Source organism: Vanessa cardui, chromosome 14 (genome assembly GCF_905220365.1).
Source record: "Vanessa cardui chromosome 14, ilVanCard2.1, whole genome shotgun sequence".
In the NCBI taxonomy this organism is placed as follows: Eukaryota; Metazoa; Arthropoda; class Insecta; order Lepidoptera; family Nymphalidae; genus Vanessa; species Vanessa cardui.
Genome location: NC_061136.1, coordinates 973,040 through 1,000,086, shown reverse-complemented (window position 1 = coordinate 1,000,086; position 27,047 = coordinate 973,040). Strand labels below are relative to the sequence as shown.

General features: G+C 37.1%; 1 protein-coding gene across 1 annotated transcript; it reads left to right on the top strand.

Moving 5' to 3' along the window:
* Nucleotides 1-185: 185 nt before the first annotated feature.
* LOC124535150 (saccharopine dehydrogenase-like oxidoreductase) lies at nt 186-25,427 on the top strand. The gene is made up of 9 exons (XM_047111242.1): nt 186-252; nt 378-549; nt 3,322-3,509; nt 16,457-16,586; nt 17,149-17,245; nt 18,310-18,396; nt 23,394-23,778; nt 24,308-24,399; nt 25,198-25,427. Exons 1-9 carry the CDS (start codon nt 250-252, stop codon nt 25,298-25,300), a joined length of 1,257 nt encoding a protein of 418 aa, XP_046967198.1. The 5' UTR covers nt 186-249; the 3' UTR covers nt 25,301-25,427.
* Nucleotides 25,428-27,047: the final 1,620 nt, after the last annotated feature.

Sequence of the window (27,047 nt, the reverse complement as noted above, 5' to 3'; positions counted from 1 at the left end):
TACACACCACTCGACCATGGAGGTCGTCAAACTTTCAAATTCACACGTCAATATTTAAACTTTATATGAAGTTGCGTGCCTATGAATGAATGGATACAGAGCTATGTTAATGGTTACTCATAGGCCCATTTCCCCCACCTAGTTGTTGAAATTTACCAAAAATTATTTCTTAGTGAGCGTCTAGTTCGCGAAAGGAGTAGTTCTGCTTAATTGCAATTTCTATTTCTAGTTTCGGAGGTCTCGTTATGAATGGTACTTCGCTTGTTTATAAAACATTATGCAATACGACTATTGCAGAGACAAAAAACTAATGAACGTAATATGTTTTGAAGCAGTGATTGTATGTTGAATATTATAAGTGTTGTTTTCGTTTACAGATGTCTCGTTTAGATTTAATAATTTTCGGTGCAACGGGTTTTACGGGGAAGCAAGTTGTGAGGGAGCTAGCCGGTAATGTAATTGAGAACTACCCTGATTTGAAATGGGGCGTCGCTGGTCGCTCCCTTACCAAACTCGATGCTATGCTTCAGGAAATATCCAATAAAATCGGTAAGCTGCTTTTTTTATTGTATTAAATATATATTGTATTGGTTTTAAACACGTAAGATCATTACCACTAGCGACTGTGGTAGTGGCTTTGAACATTGGGTAGGTACCACTTAATAACTAGAATGTAACGAAGGAGGGGGGTAAAAACCACTAACAATCAGTTTGATTCTATTTGCCAGTTCATCTACCTATTACATAAAAATATGCCCCGCAAAGATGGTGTAAGAAATTATACAAATTTTCAACGGAAGTACTTACTAAACTGAATTGAACAGTATGTGAAATGAGTTTCAAATCTTTGGCGAAAAGGTTGGCCCAGCAGTGGCCCAACTTGGCCCAGCTGTTACTTATTATTTGTCTTATAGCTTTGTGTTTATAATGCCAATATTATTGCGATATTTCCAGATTATCAAATTCACGTATGTAATATTTTTACAATTGCAGTCAACGATTTCTATATGTTAAAATAATTTAAATAAAAAAACATAGAGAATTCTATCTTATCTTATGTTAATAGGCCGGTTAATTTAAAACACTTTTCCTTTTTTAAGTAATTACTTTTAATAAGTTTATAATATTTTTACCCGTATAGTAAGATTGTATAATGTATAAAAATGAGAGTACTAGCTAGAATCGTTCTTAAGTTAATTATATGTGTAACACTGGTTCTACTCTACAGTAGTCGACATATTATGTATTGTGTAAACGGTGTAATCAATTTCAGTGTATCTAATCTATTCAAATGGCATGTAAAGATTATTTATTTCGAGTTCTATATATTAGGCAATTTTACCGTTGAATAATTTGGTTTGAGCTGGGGGCTTGTTTGAAACCAAAAGTCCTTTTTTCAACCCTTGATAGTGTGTATATAACTCAATGTTCGCAGGTTAAAAGAAAGTTTAATTAGTTAAATAGTAATATCATAATAGATGATTTCCACGTCTACTAACTGAATTTAACAAATCGTGTGCGAGCGCAAGTGAAATCTGTTTACATAATGACAACACTCATAACAAATTCCTGCGTACAAATTGCGTTAGCTAACATTTATTGTTCTTTATCGATTTTCTCATTTTTTTCTTAAAATTCAAATAAGTGTGAAGAAAAAAAAGAGAAAGTCAAAAGTCAAATTTGAAGTCACAATTCTTCATTCAATATAACAAACAAACCTTCCCTAATCCAATCGTATTTACTCATTCAATAGTTTCTTTTAATAGAAGAACATAAGTAATTAGTAATGATTACAAAGTTAATTTATACACGAGTCACAGCTAATTATTCCGGTATGTTTAAATAAGAGACACAGTATATCCATATGAATGCATACTTATATTCTTACAGCGCGTAATCCACTTACTAGTCTAGAGACACTCACACAGTCGATAAAAAAATCTTTAAATTTAATATGGTTAGGAGTATATTAGTAATATTTTTAAGAGACTTTTTCCACTAACAATAAGAATTTAATACAATTGGGATCAAATGTCTAATGTGCTCCGAGCTCAGCTACATGTTTATTATCATATAACTTTAAAACTAATAGTATTATAATACATATAATAATATAAATGAAATTAAACTGAACGAGTTTTTTCATATATAAAATAGATAGGTGAGCAGGAGCTGATTTAATATTTATTGGTCACCGTCTTCCATAGACATTAGCGAAGCGAGAAATTTTGTTTAAATGAAGTCAAACTTAATTAAATACGACTATTTGCTTCTAAATATTAACGGAAATAGATTACAACATATATGTCTGTCGGCCTCTCTATGGTTTTCTTCATCGCCATTAGATGAATAACAAATGCAAATTAACCACACGATAATTCAGTGGTGCCTGCCTGCATTTGAAGCCATCATTATCGGTTCAGGTGAACGCGTTCAGCGTGGTGGAATATGTTCCAAACCTTCTCCTCAAAGGGAGAGGAGGCCTTTAGCCCAGCAGTGGGAATTTACAGGCTGTTGTTGTTGTTGTTGAACGCGTTTGTTAGATATTTTTATTATTGATAATATATTATATCATGATAATTGAAAAATAACATCTATTTCTTTATTATTTCATAATATTTTAAGGTTTAAGGCAATAAAAGATGTTATGAATAAGAAAATGTATTTCAAAATCAATAATATACTTTATTCAAGTACCCTTTTACAAGCACTTTGAATCGTCATTTAACAACTATTTTAAGTAAGCTACAACCGGTTCGGAAAGTAGATTCTACTGAGAAGAACCGGCCAGAAACTCAGAAGTTACTCTTTTTAACATTTAAAAATACTATCATATTAGTTAATTATAATTAAATATATAATTACATAACTTATTCAACCATTATAACATCTTTAGAAACCTAATAGAATTTTATATAATATTTACAACCTACTAATTATATCAAAACTAACTTTGTACCTTGATAATTACAATTTAAATACAATAAACAATTCATATACCTATTTTATCAATAATTTAACAAGCCACAACAATTATAATTTAACACAAAGTTATATCACTTATATTAACCTCACTACAAATCAAGTGATTCACAATAATGAACAGAAAAGTCAATGTACCCTCTTATCGAATATAAAGTATCAATACAATTCAAAAATACTTTAAATCTAATTATTACTATTACATATTTAATTAAACCATAAAATAAATGATGTAAACATTTATATAATAATATAATTATTTAATAATTTCTCACTTAATCTGTCACGTTCTACCATGTTCTATTCCAGTATTAGTCAAATCTTTATGTTAAATTCCAGGAGTAGACATAACGTCAGTGAAGAAGATCGAAGCGAACGTGAAAGACGATGAGTCGCTGAAGGGTATGTGCTCGCAGTGCAGCGTGCTGGTTAACTGCTGCGGGCCCTACCGCCTGTACGGCGAGCCCGTCGTGCGCGCCGCAATCGCCGCGCGCGCGCACTACGTCGACGTCAGCGGCGAGCCGCAGGTACGCCCTGCTCACTGTTGACTACAACAACTACAGCTTGGAAATTTCCCACTGCTGGGCTAAGACCCCCTCTCCATTTGAGGAGGAGGAAGGGCGGATGTTTTCCTTCTCCGCCGAGCACGATATGGCCCAGTGAGTCGAGATGGCCCAGTGGTTAGAACGCGTGCATCTTAACCGATGATTGCGGGTTCAAACCCAGGCAAGCACCGCTGATTCATGTGCTTAATTTGTCTTTATAATTCATCTTGTACTCGGCGGTGAAGGAAAACATCGTGAGGAAACCTGCATGTGACAAATTTCATAGAAATTCTGCCACATGTGTATTCCACCAACCCGCATTGGAACAGCGTGGTGGAATATGTTCCAAACCTTCTCCAAGGGAGAGGAGGCCTTTAGCCCAGCAGTGGGAATTTACAGGCTGTCGTTACGAGCACGATATAATAAATAAATATGAGACAACATCACATACATTACTCTGGTCCCAATGTAAGTAGCTGAAGCACTTGTGTTATGGAAATCAGAAGTGACGACGGTACCACAAACACCCAGACCCAAGACAACATAGAAAACTAATGGTAATCTACATCGGATCAGCCGGGAATCGAACCCGGGACCTCAGAGTGGCGTACCCATGAAAACCGGTGTACACACCACTCGATCATGGAGGTCGTCAAAATCCCACGGCTGGACTAAGACTCCCTTTGAGGAGAAGGTTCGGGTGTTTTCCTTCTACGCCGAGCACGATATGAATTATAAACACATTTTAGGCACATGAATATTCAGTGGTGCTTGCCTGGGTTTGCAACTGCAATCATCGGCTAACCACTGGGTCATCTCGGCTCTCCCTATTAACATTTCGACGGAATACACCAAAAACTTTCTAGCATCTGATTTGATTCCTTTCTAGCTAACAAAAATTAAACCCAATGAAGGGAAGTAATATATAGTATAGTTAAGTAACTGTCTGTTAATATCCAAATGCTGGGTTCAAGCCTCCTCTCAATTTAATGACAAAGTTTGGAGTCCAGGAGTTTGGATTCCACAACGTTGCTCTAATGCGTTTCGGGATACACATATAGTAGATTTCTTCAAGATTTACTTTAGCACCGGCCCCGAGATGAATTATTAACACATACTCTATTTACGTACAGGAAAAAGAAAAGTGCCGCTAACTTTCTTCATTTTTCTCAATTGTTTCTATTCCAATCGGGAGTAAAACTTTTGATATTCCATTAGAAATTGTAATACTGTTTATTATGCTATAATTGCGGTACGCCAGCACGGGTATTATGTAAAATAAATATTCCTTGCAATTTTAAAGACATCTGTTACGTAAAATATCTATGCAAATTACAAATGTTAGTGCAAAGAGTCAAATGTAAATTTCAAGGCTCTAAGATCAATTTGTTATTTATGAATTCATTGCATCTGTATCTACAAAATATTAAGAATTCCTTACATCTCCTACGCAACACTGATACATATTGCAATTATTTATTATAGATAGTATATATATTTTCATAGCAGGACCACAGAAAACGTTCAATAATATTCAATAGGGATGATGCGATATTTTTATTTTTGTGTTTATTTTAAAGAACTCCATATAGGATAGATAGTATATTAACAAATTTTAAAACGCTGTAAATTACTGCAAAAGATGTGGTTTCAAACTGACAATTTCAATTTTCGCGCTAACACAGAACTATATTTCATATGACGTCACTGCTGTCTGTCACTGCCCCTCTGATCGTACTTGTCCTCGCTGGCTTAAATACTTTTTAATTATTTCTCGACCTTTGAAATACATTTTTGTAAAAATTCTACTTCGATAAAGTCTTCATATAAATGGTTTTTGGCTGGATTTTCTGACACAAAATCAAATGAGATAAAAGTGGTTTCAAGCTGAAAAGAGGAATCTGAAGTCTGCTTTGACAAACCCAACTTCCGTTTTAATTCGAAAAACGCAATTTATTTTCGTTTCAATTTTCAATTTTTTACAACTAACCTCAAATAAGTAAGCATAACAGGAGTGACGTCACTGAACGCTATATTAATGTTTTGAAATACATTCCGTTTCACGTTACTTTAATTCGTAATTATTGTTAAAAATAAAATTATATCAAATCTAAACCGTGCAGTGGCCCTTCTTTTATATTTTTATTAAACATTTCAATAGCAAGTTTTTCACAAATATTTTATTTGCATGTTTCCCATTGTAAAGTTTAAATAAGCGTTTAGATCGTTTGGGTGCTAAATGTTATTACAACAATAATGATTTCTTAGTCGATCAGCTTGGCAATGACATGATCGCAGGCTGTTTTAAATAACCAAAAAGTGTAATTAAAAATGTAGGTGTTAATTTCTGAATTAGTGGTTAATATTATGACTATGAACAAGCAAGTGTATATTGAATAAAGATTTTTGACTTTGACTTTGTTATGATAGAATAAATGATTTGTGGAAGACATGTATCCACAAAGCTGTGGCACTAAGATACTTAATCTAAGATTTATACTTCATAAATAAACTACTCATTATTAACTAATTTATTAATCAACACAATACAACACTATACACACTTATAACTTAATATAATTTGTAATGACTAAGGCAACAAAGACACGTCTACACTGTCCAATGCACTATTCCGAAGTAACCGATTCAGCTAGCGTATCCCTGTAGTTGCCTCCTACGAACTTCACGTTGCACAGTGCTGCCATCCGTTGAGATGAAATTTGACCGGAAATCAGACGGCGATAACATCCGGCCCTCCTGCTCACGCGTTCGTCCTCGACCGCGTATAGATGTGTTATATTGCTTGTAACAGAAATAGAACATAGTTAGAACAATCAGTTATTCAATTAGTCTCATACACATAAATTGTCACATCCCTATACTATATTTTATATAGTGTTTATATTTTCACATAACAACACACATGGATGGAACGGTTGAAGACCCCTGGTATATAAGCAATCATACTAAGTATCGATTAGCTTGTTCATCATGGTTTGGAATAGAGATGCCTGAGGCCACTCTAAACGTATATCACCATGTTACCCTTGCAACAGTGTTCATCACAGATATCTGCTGCAAGTTGGGGTCCCAACCGCACCGTCACCATCCTGTTTGATTCACAGTAAATACATAAGACACAAGCACAACAATAACCTTATTTTTAAAAAGCTTTTTTATAGTAATTAATACTCACTTATAAGATACTTACAATACCTATGTTTTACCTCCGATAACATCCGGTTAGTTAGTCATATTTTGCAGATTTATCCATGGTTTCATATTTTCCACACATGTTACTCCGTTATACGGTTTTGTACTTCTTTCCGCTCCTCTCATGTCGGTAATTTTGTATCGATCATGTCCCAGTATTTCCGTGATTTGAAATGGACCTCTGTATTGTGCCATCAACTTCGTGCTTTGACCATCATTTGAACAACTAGCCGTTCTAATAACGACAAGATCACCAATCTGATACTTAGGTGCTTCTTTTCGTTTTAAATCGAATGCATGTTTTTGTTTCTCTGCATTCATTTTTATATTGGCATCAACTTTGCCTCTCAGTTGTGTGACGTCTATTAACTGTTCTTCATCATTATCAACAACAATGTCGCCATCCATTCGCAAGCGGTACCCGAAAAATATTTCGCTCGGTATCGCTGCTGTGGTCTTATTGATCGTACTGTTAATACCTTGTTGTATACTTGTTATATGTTGATCCCATTTGTTATAATCAGTATTTGCACCCATAGTACGTAAAGCCTCCAATATCGTTTGGTTGTAGCGTTCAACCTGGCCGTTTGAACGTGGCACAGCTGTAGCTACAATATGGCGTCTAATACCTCGTTCTTCGCAATATTTTGTAAACAATTTTGAAGTAAAAGCGGTACCTGCATCACATACTACTCTTTTCGGATTACCAAATATTTTAAAAATTTTATCCAATTCATTGACAACTAATTTACTCTTGGTATTTTTAACAGCAGATATAAAAACAAACTTCGTAAAAGAATCTACAATTACTAATAAATAGGACTTATTTTGAGTAGTTTTTACAAACGGCCCCAAGTGATCAAGATGTAGTGTGTGAAAAGGCCTGGCATACTTTGGAATTGGATATAACTGACCAGGTTTCTTACCATGAATGTTTTTGTAGTAAATACAGTAAAGACAATTTTTTATGTATTTTGTAACAACCTTTTTCAAATGCGGAAACCAGTATAGAGACCTAATTCTTTCAACTGTTTTATCAACAGAAAAATGACCAATATTATCATGATTTAATTTAATAATTTGCCATATACACTGTTTTGGTACCAACCATCTCCTACCGTATTCAGTTCGTCTATATACTTTATTCCCTAATAACTCATAATTGTTAAATATTTCTTTATTTGCCTCGGCCTCTCCTGATTGCAAAATATCGCGAATGCTACTTATATGCGGGTCTTGAAGCTGTACCGATAATAACCAATCACTTTCTGTAATTATTGTACATACACTACTTGTATTTTGTTCGTTATCATTTTTGACGGGATTTCTACTAAGTGCATCTACGTGCTGCATTTGTGAACCAGCTTTGTGATTAATTTCAAAAGAAAACTCTTGTGTAAATAGGACCCATCGACTAATTCGTGGAATAATGTCTTTCTTTGTTAACGCATATTTAACAGCATTGCAATCGGTTGTAATTTTAAACGTTATTCCTAGTAAATAATGTCTGAATTTTTGCAGTCCAACAACAATGGCTAATAACTCTAATTCAAATGAATGATATGATTTCTCTTCGTTTGTAGTTTGACGACTATAAAAATGTACGGGCCGCTCCCCATTATCAGTTAATTGCATTAAAATACATCCTATTCCATTACGACTGGCATCAGTATATAAATTTGTAGGTAAATTTGGGTTAAATATATTAAGCACCGCATTATTAATAAGATATTTTTTTAAATCTGAAACAGCTTGATCCTGTTTCGTGTCCCACATCCAAACTGTATCTTTTTTTAATAAATTAGTAAGTGGTTTGCTTATTAACGCACAATTTCTAATAAATTTTCTAAAATAATTAATTAATCCTAAAAATTGTCTTAATTCATGAATATTTTTGGGAATAGGATAATTCTGAATAGCATAAAGTTTCTTTGAACTAGGGCGAATGTTATTTTCGGAAATGTCATATCCAAGAAAAGTAATATTATTTTGAAAAAAAGAACATTTATTTAAATTAAGTGTTAGACCGTGAGAACTTAGTATACTTAAAATCTTTTCCAAACAAGTGATATTTTCTTCTAGACTGTTAGTCGCAATTAACAAATCGTCCATGTAACAAATAACGCGATCAAAACGTAATTTACCTAAAACAGTATTCATTAGTCTCTGAAATACTGCTGGCCCATTACAAAGCCCAAATGGCATTCTAACAAATTCATAGTGTCCATCAGGTGTAATAAATGCTGTTTTGTGTATATCTTTTTCTTTAATGGTAATATGATAGTATCCGCTTTTCAAATCTAACGAAGTATAATATTTACAGTCGCGTAATCGATCTATGAGTTCTTCTATCATTGGCATAGGATACTTTTCTTTTACTGTGATTTTATTTAACTGGCGATAGTCTATACATAAACGTTTTTCCCCTGACGGTTTGTCAACTAATAATGCTGGGCTCGCATATGGAGAATTGCTATTTCGAATAATACCGTTTTTTAATAAATCTTCAATTATTTCTCGCGTAATTACTTTTTCTCGATTAGCCATTCGATAGGGACGTTGATAAATAGGTTTTGTAGTAGTAAGTTCTATTTCTAATTCTATACATGATGTTTTACCTAATGTCGATAAATCTTCCGAAAAACAACTAGAATATTTTTTAAATAAATCATTTAGAATATTTTTGTATGTGGAATTACAATGGTCTAACGTATCTTGAGTAATTTTTAAAATATGCAATGATTTAGTATATTCAAACTTCAGAGTATAACCAACGCGAATGTACATAATATTTTCATTTTCTGTAAAATTTCGGCCAATCAAGACATCACAATCCGTAATCGATTCTACAATGTACATAGTAATCTTCAATTGAACTTCATCGATTTTAACTAACGTGTCCAGAGCTTCCGTTACTGTAAACGTAACTGCTTTTGTAAATCCAATTAAATTAATTGGGCTATTGAGTTGATAACTTTTTAATCCAAACTTATTAATTATATTTGAAGTAATCAGAGAACAATCGCTACCCATATCTATAAAAGCTTTGCAACTTTTACCGTTAATAAAAATAGTTTTATAAAATTTATTTTTTTCGGCGGGTATATTCAACAATTTAACCTCTGTTTCGTTTTCAGTCTTAGTTTTAGATTTGCTTTTACAAGCTTTTTCCGAATGACCAATTTTATTACAATGTGAACATTTTACATTATCTTGAATAGAGCAGAAATTACGTTTATGCCCCGTCTGACCGCAACGGTAACAAGTTATTAAATTATACGACGTATTATTCGAATTTTTACTTGTAGAAGGATCGATATTTATTTCAGTTTTTCTATCGTAAGGCAATTTTTGGTTTTGAAAAGAAGTTGTATTTTTATATAAGGTCTGCTTAAAATTCGAATTTACTTGAACTTTACTATGAAGAAAAGAAGCCAGATCGTCACAATTTTTAAAACTACCTGCTTCTGCCGCCATAGATAAATTACTGTCGCCTATTGTACCCACGATTATGGAAATTATATCATTTTCAGTAAACTCTAAATGCAATTTATCAATTCTACTCTTTTGTTGAAAATAAAATTCGTATAATGATTGACCCTCAGTCGGTTTGGTTTCCAAAAGATTTTTAAGCAAAAGATAAGCATTACGTTTTATTTGAAAGGTATCTCTTAGTTTATTACGCCAATCTTTCCATTTCCAATCGGTCCAACTAGTTTCGTTTTTTTGTAAGGAATCGTACCAAGTTTTTGCAGTATTACGTAATTTTTGGAGGGCTTGATACTTAATCATTTGATCTGACCAGCCAAAACTACCCGCGTTTGCTTCTATAACATTTATCCACATATTCACATCATCTAACAAGGGATCAAACTCAGGTATAACAGACGATAATAAAACATTTTGACTCACAGTAGGCGAACGGTGCCGGTGCCTCTTACTTCTGTGGTGATAATTACTTTCATCACTTGATGATGATGATGATATCGTACTAGAAGTTGAGGAGTGCCTCCGTGATCGTTTCGTATTCTTTTGCCGTTTACGAGGCATCCTGGGCGTCGTTACTTTCACCACTTCTGATATTAACTAATTTATTAATCAACACAATACAACACTATACACACTTATAACTTAATATAATTTGTAATGACTAAGGCAACAAAGACACGTCTACACTGTCCAATGCACTATTCCGAAGTAACCGATTCAGCTAGCGTATCCCTGTAGTTGCCTCCTACGAACTTCACGTTGCACAGTGCTGCCATCCGTTGAGATGAAATTTGACCGGAAATCAGACGGCGATAACACTCATATCCATAGGTATAAATCATCAGAAGTCACAAGTCTTTTCCTTATAAATAGAACATTAAAGCAGATTTGGGGCTATTAATTTATTATGTAAGATCAGGAGAAGAAGAGGGAGATTTCGCTCGATTGCCGAGGATCGCACTCGGATGCATACACCAAACGTGTATTCATTGATTCCTGAAAATCTTTCCCAATTAATATTAAACAGGGGGAGGGGATCGGCTTATTCATATTTCTTATAATAGGGGAGGGGGTCAAAAACTAGCGAAAATAGTCTTATGTAATAAATGAACGGTTCCATGACTATTATACACATTTATGTACCCATTTTATCTTTACACTTCGCAACTGTGAAAGTGCCGTTGATATTTATGCATTGAAAAAAGGAATAGATTCATGTTTAATGACGTTTGAAGTAAATACAGTCTCAATCGGGGCGTAGATATCTTGGCCGACGGTTATTGTATATACGACGGTCGTTGGGTTACTCGCCTAAAAGACAATGCGTCGCTTACGCATACATTATCATAAATTGTCTATGTTTTGTTTAAAACATGTTTTTATCTGTTCAATTGTTATTTTAACTTGCTGAATTTATCGTATTCATTTACAAAGTATTAATTATAAATTATGAGGTTAATTAGAGAGAAGTTATGCATGGTCACTGTTAAAGAACGGTCATGTTATTTAAATGTTAGTGTGTAATAGAACTTTTATAAATCCAAACTCAGCTCGATTACATATAATGATATAAATACATTTATTTAATATAATAGGTTCAATCGGCATAATTCCAAGTTGTACAATCAATCACCCTTAATTTTTAATATAACCCTTTAATAAAACGCTCAAACTCCAATCTTGTTAACTTCCCCACCCCCCGTCCAAATTCAGCCGCCTTTTGTTTTTCTCGTGCCAGGCAGTACCAGTCGCCGCACCGCGCCACGAGGAATTGGCGGGAGTCTCACAATACGGTGTCGATAACCGAATCAATAATCATACTAATAAATTATATTTCAATTAAAAAAACGTATTTAAAAATGAAAACCGTAATAAATATTACAATTTCAATTAAAATTATATAAGTCGTGACGGAATTTAAATAAGTGTAAAATCCAAATTATAACTGTACCCATGTACTAGGTGTAATATTCCATTCAAAATATTCTTTAATCAAAATCATAAAAGCACTTTCGAATCATCATTTCAGTATGGATTTATATTTAAATTCTACACGCTCGTTGAGAAAGAACTCGGCAGTTAATATATTCCATCATTTTAATTACAGAGTATATCAGTAAAAGGAATTAATTTTAGAAATCAATAAATACAAAGTCCACGCTTTTTATCTTCAATATTAATGAATGAATGAACAAATCTTGTATTGAGTTTTATTTATCAATGTTTTAGTGCTTGTTTTAGTCTTGAGCTAATTTTTGTTTAATAGATCTTTTTAAATATAATTTTAAAGTCTTATTAGTTATTATAGAAAAGAGGACCGTGCCCGGGGAGGATATAATTACTTTGCAGAATCGGAAAGTATCTGTTACTCGTTTACTTTTCCTCCTCGTGAATATATAATGATAATCATATAATGTTGTCTTAAATTTTCGCGATTATTACACATTTAAATAAAACTAATTATAACGGATGAATCGCGTATATTAATTATTTTTTTTTTTTTTTTTTTTTTTTTTTTTAAACATCCCGACGTTTCGAGCACTTTGCAGTGTTCGTGGTCACGGGTAGACTAAGATGACATTTGTCTATTTGAAGAACAAAGGAAATATTATTAACAACTACCGCCAACGATTTCTCAATTGATGTCTTGAGTAACGTTCCGGTTGCACGCAGAAGGCACTAACTGTATCTTTAGGTCTTGCAGTCTGTTGGATTTGGGATTTTAAATTTTTAATAAGTGGATCCCAGGTGTTAGAAAGTCTCCAACCATCTTCTCTATTGAAGTTCGGATGTTTTTGAATTTCAATAGCCTCGCGTATCATTCTAGGAATGAATCTGTGTTCTCTAGCGAGGATCTGTGGTTTATCAAATCGGATAAAATGGTTAGGTTTATCCAGAGCATGTTCACAGACTGCAGACTTTGAAGAACGCCTATTTTTGACATCTCCTATATGTTCCTTGACCCTGGTACCGATGCTTCTCTTTGTTTGGCCTATGTAAGATAAACCACACTCACATTCGAGTTTATATACTCCTGCAGTTTGTAAAGGGATATTACTCTTGATAGGTCTCAAGAACTGGCTCACTTTCTTATGAGGCTTGTAAACGGTTTTAATCGAAGCTCGCTTCAAGATGTTGCCAATCCTGTCTGTAACTCCTTTCACATATGGTAGAAATGCAGGTTGTCGCTCAACTGTGGGTGGCTTGGTACGGCTTCTGCGATGCTGGCGAGGCACGGGCAGCTTGTTCTGGTGGAGTGCAAGCTTGACCTGACGTAGCTCGTCCTCTAGGTGTTCAGCATCGCAGAGATGGTGGGCTCTCTGAAACAAAGATTTGCCAACGGTAGCTAACTGACTAGGGTGGTGGTGCGAGTCACCATTGAGGTATTTGTTGGTGTGTGTGGGTTTCCTATAAACTGTGTGACTTAATGTATTATCAGGATTCTTGATAATAAGGATATCAAGGAAAGCTAAAGAATTATTTGCCTCTAATTCCATAGTAAATTGAATGTTTTTATTTATAGAATTAAGATGTACTAAAAATGCAGATGTCAGATCACTAGGTAATATTGTGAACACTGCAAAGTGCTCGAAACGTCGGGATGTTTAAAAATAATTAATATACGCGATTCATCCGTTATAATTAGTTTTATTTAAATGATAATCATAGTTTCTTTCGAAAACATATATAATCTTGTGCTAAAACTCACCTATTTAGGCGTTGCGTGATATGTCATATCGGATCAGTTGTTAAAGCATTTAAAAAGTTCTACAGTCGCAAAATGGTTAAAAACAATAGCAATATAAATGTTTATTTTTATTTGAGATAATTTTATGAAATTAATACTCTGACTTACGGGGTCTAAGAAGTCTTACCTAACCTAACCTAACCCCTCATCTTCAATAGGCTTCAAATTTCAGGCTTTCCATATGTACTTACATGTCTATGCACATAATTGTTTTTGGGTTTATTGTCATAGTTTTAGTTAGTTCGTAGATTTTTTATTTTTTTTTGTTTCTCTTGTTCCTTTTTTATTGTAATACCTGTGCCTGTGTTTCAAATAAATACATTCTTCTTCTTCTTCTTCTTCTTCAATACGCCACCAGCCTTGGGAACTAAGATGTCCCAACGTGCTTGGGCAGTCCCACAGAACGATGTAAACATATTTCAATATACCACTCTGTTTTCGACAGTATTTACATTACGCGTATGTTTTCTCGACCTCGATGACTCAAACGAAATACTTGAGAAACGTAAAGATGTAAATCTTTGACCGTAAGTAAACGTGCGCCTATTCGTAATAGTTACGTATTGTTCTATTTTCTATTACCTAATTGTTTCGAATAAAATATCATATTGCGTTAATATTTATATAATCATAACATTGATTTATTGAATTATCATTGATGGCATAACACCTTGTACCCTTAATAAACAACAATTGGTATAGCATTTTTTTTCTTATTACCTTTTATTCAGCTGTTAATTTTGTGCAAGCCCATTTGGGTAGGTAGAATCACCCCATCAGCTATTCCACCGCCAAAACTGCCGCCATACTTAGTATTTTGATTTCGCAGTCTATGGGTGATGACCACCTGTCATCAGGTTTTACGTTTATCTTGTACAAAAGTCTAATTAATCTGTTTTGTCTAGTATTAAATAAGGCATAGAAAGTCCGAATTATATGTAAATCACTAAACAATTTTAATTTGAATGATTCAAAAATAATAATACTTTGTTGAAACGGATGTTTTTTTTATTATCTTACTTTAAAAATAACATTACGGCGCAAGTTTAAAGTCCCATAATGCCCTAATTTCCTTGATAACAACAATACGTGTGTACTATTTCACATGCTCAGCGATAACAATATATTTACTATGTGTTTTTGGACAAGCAATGCAACCAAACAAACGAGATTACTACCTAATCAAAGTGTAATGTCGGAATTACACTTATTGACGTAATTGCGTGTACAGTCTTGGTAAGAACGGTTCCGTCACCTTAAGATCTATTTTCGTGTGCTCAGTGGAAGCGATAATCTGCTTTACCGATCTAGAATGACATATTGCGGTGCAATGATTTGATGTTTAGATTCAAAAGGTACTAAGAGTTTAAGACTTGATAAAGGAATGGGTTTGAAAATTGACGAAGGTTTTCTTACTGACTGTACTGATTTGTAAACATCCAAGGATAATTACAGTTATTTAAAACGGGATATGTGCCATGTTTTTATTTTTATTTAACAGTGCCGTCAAGAAGATATTCGTAGATAATGTTGAAATTATCTAGCTCCACCAAATTAAAATAAAGAAACACAGTAAATATTCTATATAGTTTTAAATAACTGTAATAATAATGTTACTCAAAATCAAAGTCCAAAATATTAATTAAATATAGAAGTGTACATATATACACTTGCTTGTTGGTAGTCAAAAATCTACCACCGGTTCGGAATTTAACACCTCGGATTTGAAAAGAGCCGGCGAAAGAAACTCAGCGGGGTATATATAAGTACATATTTTTAATTTCATGGTACATATAAATATAATACAACAACAAAGATAGTTTTGTTATTTGAAACAGCCTGGAGGCGATCTATGTCCATTTAAAATCTATGGATAAATTTCGTAAACGGCTCTGATTGCGAAAAGCATTCCGAGAAACGAGTTTAGATTGAATTATATAGATTGGCCGAGCTGAGATCGCTCAGTCGTTAGAACGCATGCATCTTAACCGATGATTGCGGGTTCAAACCCAGGCAAGCACCACTATATATATATATGTGCTTAATTTGTGTTTATATTTCATCTCGTGTTCGGCGTTGAAGGAAAACATCGTGAAGAAACCTGCATGTGTCTAATTTCATCGAAATACCATCTGTGCATTCCACCAACCCGGAATGCTCCAAATCTTCTCCTTAATGGAAGAGGAGGCCTTAGCCCAACAACAACAATATAATGTTGTCTTAAATTTTCGTGATTATTACACATTTAAATAAAACTAGTTATAACGGATTTGAATTGCGTATATTAATTATTCATTTAATTAACAACTACAGCCTGTAAATTCCCATTGCTGGGCTAAAGGCCTCCTCTCCCTTTATGAAGGTTTGAAACATATTCCGCCACGCTGTTCCAATGCGGGTTCCTTAGTCCAGCTGTGGGAAATTTACAGGCAGTTACTGTCTGTCTCCCTACTACTGTGTGGGTGTGTCGGCTTTGTAGTTCATGGAGCGCATGCAGCTGGCTTACGACGCAGCGGCGCGCGAGGCGGGCGTGTACGTTGTGAGCGCGTGCGGTTTCGACAGCATCCCCAACGACTTGGGAGTTATTTACCTTCAACAAAACTTTTGCGGTACGTTGCTGGCTGACACACAGGCGGACATGACCTTAAATGTTTGTCTAGTGTGGGGTTTGGTACTCTTATTAAGTTCTACTTCGGTGTAAATAACTTTCAGCTTAAATGGGGGAGGGGGGAGTTTTATTGTCATGAGAACTTACAGTTATAATAGCGTTATGACAGTTGTTTAATAAAATATTTGGAATTTTTAAGGGCACCAAAGTACTGAAGATGTGTTTTAACGAGTAATCAAGAAAATTATGAAATTTTTGGAACATACATTATTTTTAATTATTATTTGTGCATGCGTTACTCTGATATTACATGTGTATTATTTAAAGTATACTTAATTATAAAGTATACGAGACAATATAAGTTATGTATGATGGAATGCTGATGAAGTATTTGTAGTACATCATATAGCTAAGGTATTAGAATATCATATGGGATATATGAATCAAAGGTTTCTTAATTTTTCCTTCTCCTGCCATTGCAACATACTTATGTATATTTCAATAGCAGGAGATAGTGAGATAGTATAACCAGTTATAGTGTATTCTTGTGCATTTAATTTCAGGCACTCTCAACTCCGTAGAGTCTTATATCTCCACAAGTAATGACGTCGAGAGGCAAGCTTTTATTAACTATGGCACTTGGGAGTCGCTAATATACGGGTGAGTTTAGAAGTTTGGAATTGAATAGGAAATTCGTTTCGAGAGTCTTTTATTCTAGTTGCAAACTTAGAAGATAGTTATTTCTAAGAATTATAGTCATTTATTATGTCTGATGTGTGAAAGAAAGTAACAGCTGGCAAATATCTTCTTAGTTATATGTTTAGAAATAAAACTAAATACTAAGGTAACTTTTTTATGTTGGTGTGCGTGATACTCGTCATACGTAATACTTTATTAGTGTGCGTGTAGTTAGTCGCTCTAGTTTTTTCGACGCGTTTTCCTTTTTAAACATTTTAAGCATATAAATATTGATTATTTATAATATAATATAATTTAGATTCATAAGTACTAGTAGTATCTTGTGAAATGTTGTAGAAATATAATATAATATAAGTAATAAATATAGAAACACGAACTAAAACTAGTTACTGTATAAATCTTGACCGCGTGTAATGGTGGCAAGAATGCAGGCAGTATTTCCCCGTTGAATCGCAATTCCGATCGTCCGGGCAAAAAATGAACCAAGTATTTAATATATTCGTATAATTTATTCTTAAGACGTGGACTTAAGACCGTTTCGAGAGCACTAAGACAGAGCGCCACACAGCGGCAAAAATAAAACTTATTTATAACTGCGTTTCATTCCTAATGGAAAAATGTCGATTTAAAAGCAAAATAAACTTTATTCAAGTGGGCTTTTACGAGAACTTTTGAATCGTCATTTAACAATTAAGTGAAGCTACCACCGGTTCGGAAAGACTATTCTACCGAGAAGAAGCGGCAAAAAACTCAGTAGGTACTCTTTTGCAAAATGCAGTCATATTAGGTATATACGATTACATATGTATGCAATGTATCCTGCCTGGAAGTCAACAGGTATTAACTGTACGGTTTTTTATCATCTATAAAATCTTGTATCGAAAAATATATCTTTTTTACCAATGTTTTTTTTTTTACAAAAGATTTGAATTTACGAAACGGCATAGTTAAAAATGTCTGCGGAATTCAAAAGTACTCGTTGTTGCACACTTATTTATATATTTTTCTTGTTCGTTTTCTTCCAGCTTGGCTCATTACCGCGAGCTTCCTGCTCTGAGAAAGAAGTTGTATCCGGACACCTTGCCGCCGTTGCAGCCTAAACTGAAGCGGAGGTATGAAATCGTTACTGATCTTTTATATTTACTTGATGGTAAGGTTTTGTGTTAATCTGGCTATCAACAACAAACAACAACAACAACAGCCTGTAAATTCCCACTGCTGGGCTAAAGGCCTCCTCTCCCTTTGAGGAGAAGGTTTGGAACATATTCCACCACGCTGTTCCAATGCGGGTTGGTGGAATGCACATGTGGCAGAATTTCTTTGAAATTTGTCACATGTAGGTTTCCTCGCGATGTTTTCCTTCACCACTGAGCACGAGATGAATTATAAAGACAAATTAAGCACGTGAATCAGCGGTGCTTGCCTGGGAACCTTTGGGCGCCTTTGAACCCGCAATCATCGGTTAAGATGCACGCGTTCTAACCACTGGGCCATCTTGACTCATATCTCGAATCTGGCTATCACCCACTCTTTAATATTCGTCTACTGCACTTTAGTATAACAACAGTCACAGGGGACATACAAATTTCATTTCCACGGTTTGTAGTGCACTAGTGTGTTGAAAATTGTTTATGGGTGTATACGGCGATGTTATATTTATTTGTCAATTTTGCGTCCTTTTTATTGCTATTTTGCACTCGCGCTGCAATTTTTTGTTGTTCGGACAAGTGGAGCAATAGTCATATGTTTAATCCTTTCATCCTCGCTGGGTCCTTCTGTAACATAAGTAACTTAACTCCAACTAGAACGCCTTTCATCACGCCGAGACTTAGATATCCTCTCCGGCTGATACCACTTTTCCTTACTGCCCAGTGTTCAAGGTGAAACATTACTTAGTACCACGAGTGTGTGTTTACGCCAGTAATTATATCTGGTCGCGAAGCCTCGAAGGGCGAAATCTATCAATGGCCAGATTGCGTGAGCACTGCGATGATGTGCGAGTGTGGCCCCCGCCCTGCCGTTTGAGCCTGACCATCTAGCTACAGATCCCGTGCTACCGCAGAGATCGGCTTGGCTCTGCCGTTAACGATCATGCGAGTAGAAATGTACGTTTTAGCAAATTATCTGACGCAACTGATCGGAAGTGCAGCATCGTACATCTTCCCTCCTACTTTCATCATGATGCATGATGTAATTTAAAATCAAATGCTTATTGAGAAATAAGATCATATTTAGCCGTCGAGACAGATGGTCGAGCCCTGGACCTGAGGCGGACGAACTTAATCCGCAATCTGTTACCTCCGAAGACCCCGCTCCGTCAGTCTCATCGAACCGACAGGTGCAGTCAATAACGGAATTCCAGATAGTTAAACATCTGGGAAAAACCAAAATGATATGTGACCACATAACAAGGGCCGATAAGGGTCAAGTAATAACGCCGAGGCTGCGACCAGCGTCAAACCCGTGAGACCATTCAGTGAATGCTTTTATAGAGTTCAGGGCTATAGTGACCACTTAGCTACCTGCAAAGACATAATGCACAGCTACCGTCGCGCTAACGAAAACCTACTGGAGATGCAGCTCGTAGTAACCGGGGCGGCCATATATAACAACGACATATTCCAAGTCATCAAAAGGGAAAATGTCAGGGCGGTCCATAGCTGCCTACAGTGCTGCAGAAAGATTCGTGAGCCTGGTCAAAGCGGAAGGGCGAAATGACGCATTTCTTAGGTTCCTCAAACCAACACGAGACCCAATTGAGGTAGTGGCCAAACACACGAGAATCATAGTAGATGACATGATACTCACGATGCCAAAAAGTAAATTTCAGAATGTTCAGGCGTCGACGCAACTCTCGTGGACTAGATAAACGGGGTACCAGGATTTTTTACCATCAGCGACAGCGGTGGAGAATCCCTCTCTGGGCATCCATGCTCAGGACATACACCACCTGAGCAGGGATGCCCAGGCTGCCCTCCGAATTCTGGGGGGGAGCAATTTTGCGCTCGCCACTGTTCGGGGCAAGCGGAGCAGGCATCATAAGGCAACCCCTACCACCCTCGCTGTGGACTTCTGCAACATAAGGGGACTCAACTCCAACCTCAACGCCGTTCACTACCATCTGGAAACGGCGAAGCCGGCCTTGCTCTTTCTAACCGAGACCCAGATATCTTCTCTTGCCGATACGACTTTTCTCTCGTACCCTGGGTACAAATTGGAACATTCCTTTATACCACGAGCTGGGGTATGCGTTTACGTCAGAGATGATATCTGTTCTCGACGCCTCGGCAGCCTTGAAGGACAGGACCTATCGATTATCTGGCTGCGTGTAGACTGCGATGACCATCCACGAATATATGCGTGCCTTTACAGGTCCCATAGCGGTAATGCCGAAACCGACCGACTGGTTGAGCACGTCCAAATGGCTACAGATTCCGTGCTGCAGCAGATTCCATCCGCAGAGATCATTATTCTGGGTGACTTTAATGCTCACCACGCAGAATGGCTCGGCTCACGCACCACCGATCATGCGGGTAGATCTGTTCTGGACTTCGCTCTAGCATATGATCTGACACAACTGGTCAACTCGCCAACGCGAATACCGGATGTGGAGGATCATACACCTTCCCTGTTGGACCTTCTGCTGACTTCGCATCCGGATTGCTATCAGGTTATCGTCGATCCCTCTCTGGGCTCGTCTGACCACTGTCTCGTCCGGAGTACAGTGCCGGTTGTGCGGTACTCACGGCCTCGCTTTGTTGGGTGCCGCCGAGTATGGCACTACAAGTCAGCAGATTGGGATGGGATGCGGTCTTTTTTTGCATCTTACCCATGGGGGCAGATTTGTTTCTCGCCGGATGATCCGAACGCTGCTGCTGACTCTGTTGCCGATGTGGTGCTTCAGGGTTTGGATCTATTCATTCCTTACTCTGCAGTACCCATCGGTGGCAAGTCCCAGCCTTGGTTTGGTCGCTTCTGCAAAACGGCATCACGCCGAAAGTGGGAACGCTATCAAACCTGGGCTAATGCATCTGCGTCTCGTGATGTAAATACCAGCGCATTCAAAAAGGAATATAACTCTGCCTCTAGGTCCCTCAAAAACGTGATTGCTAGGGCGAAGAGGAGTACATTGGCAGAATTGGCGAGAGACTGGTGCGTCTCCCTTCAGGAACACGAGCGTTCTGGTCTCTTGCTAAGGCTGTCTTAGGGAATTTCTGTCAGCCCTCTTTTCCATCTCTGCATAGGGACGTTGAGTCATTGGCCCATACCGCGAAAGAGAAAGCTGATCTTTCAGACTCTCTCTTCGCGTCGAACTCGACTCTGTATGACCAAGGAAAATCTCTACCAACAATTCCGCGGTGTGATACCACGATGCCGGAGGTTAAATTCCGGCAAAGTGCAGTTCGTAAAGCACTTCTTTCCTTGGACATTCATAAGTCGAGCGGACCCGATGGTATCCCTCCAATCATGCTACGGACATGTGCTCCCGAGTTGGCACCGGTCTTAACGCGTCTTTTCCGGCAATCCTACACATTAGGCGTCGTCCCGAATTCCTGGAAGACAGTATGGTGCATCCGATCCCTAAAAAAGGCAACCGTTCGGACCCGTCCAATTATAGGCCTATAGCCATCACCTCCTTGCTCTCCAAGATAATGGAGTCCCTTATTAACTGCCAGCTCCTGCGGTACCTAGAGGAGAATCAGCTGATTAGTGACTGCCAGTACGGTTTCCGTCGGGGTCGCTCAGCCGGTGATCTTCTAGTTTACCTTACTCACAGGTGGGCTAAAGCAGTTGAGAGCAAGGGGGAGGCATTAGGAGCGGGAGCCAGCTTGGACATAGCGAAGGCCTTCGATCGCGTATGGCACAAAGCGCTTCTTTCGAAGCTTCCTTCGTATGGGCTTCCCGGGAAATTATGCAATTGGATTACCAGCTTTATGGCAGATCGAAGCATCAAGGTCGTTGTCGACGGTGCATGCTCTGACTTAAAATTCGTCAATGCTGGTGTTCCACAAGGCTGCGTTCTATCACCCACTCTGTTTCTTCTGCATATCAATGATTTGTTGCAAATCGGGAACATTCATTGCTATGCAGACGACAGTACCGTTGACACCTTATACACCGGCCGCGCTAATATTTCTCGGGAAAACGTCGAAGAGAACCGGAACAAACTTGTGTCTGAAATCGAGTCTTTATTAAACGAAGTCTCGATTTGGGGCCGGCTAAATCTAGTCCATTTCAACCCCAAAAAGACGCAAGTTTGCGCGTTAACCGCTAAAAAAACACCATTTGACGTATCTCCACGATTTGAGAACATTCCGATAGCCGCTACAGGTAGTATCGGAATACTTGGGCGTTGATATTTCGAGCCTCGTTCAGTTCCGCGGTCAATTGGAATGCAAAGCCAAATTAGCTTCAGAAAAGCTGGGCGTGCTCAGCAAGGTGAGACAGTATTTCACGTCGGCCCATCGCCTAAAACTTTACAAGGCGCAAATTCGGCCTCACATGGAGTACTGCTCTCACCCCTGGGCGGGTGCTACCAGCTCCTTCCATTTGACCGCATCCAACGTAGAGCGGCTCGAGTTATCGACGATCAAGCCCTTTCCGATCTCCTTGATCCTTTGGCTTTGCGTAGAGATGTCGGATCACTCTGCATCTTCTACCGAATTTTTCACAGGGAATGTTCCGAGGAACAGTTCGGATTAATCCCGGCTGCTGAATTTCACCTTCGGACATCTCGCCAAAATTCTAAGTTTCACCCGCACCATCTTGATGTCCGAAAATCCACAACAGCGCGATTTCTCAGACATTTTCTGCCTCGCACAACCACTTTGTGGAACCAGCTTTCGCCGGCGGTTTTTCCGAACCGATACGACATGGGAACATTCAAGAAAAGAGCCTACTCCTTTTTGAAAGGCCGGCAACGCACCTGCAAGCCCCCTGGTGGTGCCAGATGTCCATGGGCGGTGGTAGTCACTTTCCATCAGGTGAGCCTCCTGCTCGTTTGCCACCTATGCCATAAAAAAAATACATACGAAGCAATATCGTGTATGATGTTATTAATAAATTCTACCGAAATGAACCCCGCCTGCTGAACCGCCCGGCTCCGCAGGGGTCTGCTGCACCGGCGCGGGCGGCTGTGGTGCGTGCCGTTCCCGGGCGCCGACGCGTCCGTGGTGTACCGCTCGCAGCGCCGCCTGAGCGCGGCCGCGGGCGGGCGGGCGGCGCAGATCAAGACGTACGCGTGCTTCCCGTCGCTGCTGTCGGCGCTGGCGGCCGTGCTGCTGGCCGGCGCGCTGCTGCTGCTGAGCCAGTGGGGGCCGACGCGGCGCCTGCTGCTGCGCCAGCCCGAGCGCTTCTCGCTGGGGCTCATCTCGCGCGCGGGGCCGCCCGAGCGCGCCATGCGCGACACGCGCTTCGCCGTGCGCCTGTACGGCACTGGCTGGCCCGCCGGCGCCGACCTCAGCTCGCCGCCCGACCGCAAGCTCTGCGTCCAGGTACTTTGGTCTTGATCTCATGCTTGCATTTGCACTTCCCGTTATAATATCCAGTTGAAAAAAATTATAACCCAAGATTTAGAATGAGATGGAGATGACGAGTAACATATAAAAAAAATAAAAAGGCCTTCTATTGTGTCGGACGTTAATAGCCTGACGGCTGAGCTCATTTACGCATTTCCATACATAAAACATTGTAGATTGTTTATTTGAATGGAAAGATTCATAGTTCCAGTAAGTATGGAGTCTGTCCGGGGTCTGCTTTACATCCACTTTTCTTCCTTAGTCATATAAATGACTTCGACAGGAATTCGTTCTGCAACTATCGTGATTAAAATACTGACTGTCAAATGATATGGATACGACCGATATATGAAACATATCTTCACTATGTATCTTTATAAGATAAATTAGAAACTTACATAAATGAATACAACAAAATCTCATATGATAACATACAAGTTTATAAGCTATAAGACCAGTAAGATAAAAAAAAAATAAAGCATGTAATATATGTCCGGTATTGCAGGTGTCCGGCATGAACCCCGGCTACGGCATGACAGCGCTGGGCGTGCTTTTCTCCGCTCTCACCATTTTGAACGAGAAAGACAAAATGCCCGAGTGAGTCCATTTTTTTAAAATAACAGTAAATTTTATAACATTTGTTGGAACGATAACAATTTTGGAATTGACCGTTTTAAACCAAAATAATTATATTATAAAAATTAACCGTTTATCTCAATTCCAGTTATTCTAAATTATGGTTATTAGAGCAGGTCGACTTAAGATTTCTTAATGGTTTGCTTTTGTGTAAGCTCGTCTGAGTAGGTACCACTCACTGACCACATATCTTTCCACCGAATAGCATTACTTAATGAGTGACCCAGAGTTTGAGAGTGAGTGAGCCCGTGTATACAGACACAAGGGACATAACATCTTAATTCTCAAGATGACGCATTATAATGTTTTAAGTTAACATTTTTTTACAGTGTCAATATCTGGTTGGTGACTGTAATGTTCACCTATATATAAAATTGTAAGATCAGAAGAGTTTTTCAACTTACATATAAATATATATTATATTTAAATATCCACTCGCCGTGCACACACACCGTCTTCACCCGCGCCCAAATCATATATTTTATATTCCCGCGCTTTCCGCGATGTGTGTCACTCGAGGGGACAGATAATATATATATATATATATATATATATATATATATATATATATATATATATATATATATATTATCTGTGTATTTATGGACTTATATTATATATATCCATATACAATATAAGTCCAATAATATTTATTATATTATTACAGATCTAGTGTACACACACTACAGTAACTACATATCGAATTTTGCCCCAGTTGCTAAACTGCTTACCAATTATATGCATGTGTTGTTATTTCAGGTGTGGAGTGCTGACCACCGGATATGCGTTCAAGGACACGAGTATCATTCAGCTACTCGACGAAAACAATGTTAAATTCGAAATGATTAATCGTTACGATTAAATAATTAGATTAATTGCTTTTGATACTTGTTAAGTCAAAATGTGTATTTCCTCATTGACGTACGACAAAAATTCATTGGAAAATTGTGTAACTTGTAACATCTTTAGCAATAAAAAAGAAGCGAAGTGATATTATTTTCAATATAGGCATCTAAGAGTGAATATTTTATATTGAAAAATAAAGTCAATGTTTGTGATTTTTCTTTGTAGGATTTGACACCAATTTTAGAAAAAAACAAGTACTGGCAACACTGCATTTAAAGTCGTGTATGCAAACTTATGTCATCTCCATATTAAAAAGTGTCCCGGCCGCGTCTGTCTGTATGTATGTTTGCGATAAACTCCAAAACTACTGAACAGATTTTCATGCGGTGTTCACTAATAGATAGAGGGATTCATGAGGGTTTAGGTATATGATCTATTAAGGGTTTTTGTGTAAATAAGTTGAAGAAGATCGATCGAGAAGACAATTGTTAAACATGTCGGTCGTGTTAAAAAACTTATGTCCATCCGTGCGAAACCGGGTCGGGCCGCTAGTTTTAATAGTAAATGTATTTATCTAATGTTGCCCTAGTTAACGATAATGTTTTATTTAATTAAGATGGTCCATGAATCCGAATTATGTCAAACAACGACTGTGGCAATATTTTGAAAATAAAAATGATTTGTTGTAAAAATAAAAGCAAATGCGTCAATGAGAGACATGGGTTTAAATTTTTATATTTGTATCTATTTATAAAAAGTAATCATATTAAATACAAAAATATATATAACACATAATATATTTTAATATGAATGTTTTAAATGGCTCCCTGTATACTATATATTATATCCAGTACTAAATTGATTTTAATAATATTTAAACATTGTAAATATATCTGTTAAGTAGATAACGAAATCTTAGCACTTTCCTTTACATCCTCTAAATCTAAGGACATTAAAAGAAGGATAATCTATCCGTAATATTTCATTTCAACTGTGTTCCACAAAACGAGCTTCTTAAGGAATTGCCTCTTCTCTTCTCATTGGTTGAAACGAGTGACCTTGATTGGACGAATTTTAAAAATGGAAAATTTGTCTCGCTTCGACCAATGAGATACGAGTATTTTGTTCCTTGGGAGTTCGACTCGTGGAAAGGACTATAGAAGAGTGTAGTATGAGACATCCTTGAGAACATTTGTCCTTCTATGTTTGTTTCATTCTGGTGCTTTTGATATTATAGGTTTGTGATGTTTTTAAATTATTAATTTTAAGGTTAATTATTTCCTCTGGTCTGAGAGCATTCTCTAAGAATCACAGCATTATATTCGGTTTGAAAGGTGAGTGGGCCAATGTTACTTGTAGTTATACTAACGAACTCACATCTCAAACCGAAAAAGTATAGCTGTTTCAATATGTGATAAGTGGAAGGTACACAAAGATGGGCATAAAGCCTCAAGTAAACTGTTACAATGTAATCTTGATTAAATATTTTAATGTAATGCGTTTTGTTAGCATTAATTGAATTATTTAATCTGATGTATACATATGTATATTTAATAATTATATCGATTTAGGTATTAGGTATCGACGTAGGTATATGTATACAGTAACTGTTGAATGTTTTAATTTCAGAGTGTTAATAATATTGGCGTATTATCATCGGTAAAGCTTGAATAGTTTTTTGCATAATACTTTAATTACAATACTTTTTTTAGGTCGCGTATGATTTGTATAGCTCGAAAAGTCCGATTTTTTTTGCTAAAAAT

Coding starts and splice junctions, on each gene's coding strand:
- LOC124535150 (XM_047111242.1), top strand. Junction 550..3,321: donor GGAAATATCCAATAAAATCG/GTAAGCTGCTTT, acceptor GTTAAATTCCAG/GAGTAGACATAACGTCAGTG. Junction 24,400..25,197: donor GAGAAAGACAAAATGCCCGA/GTGAGTCCATTT, acceptor TTGTTATTTCAG/GTGTGGAGTGCTGACCACCG.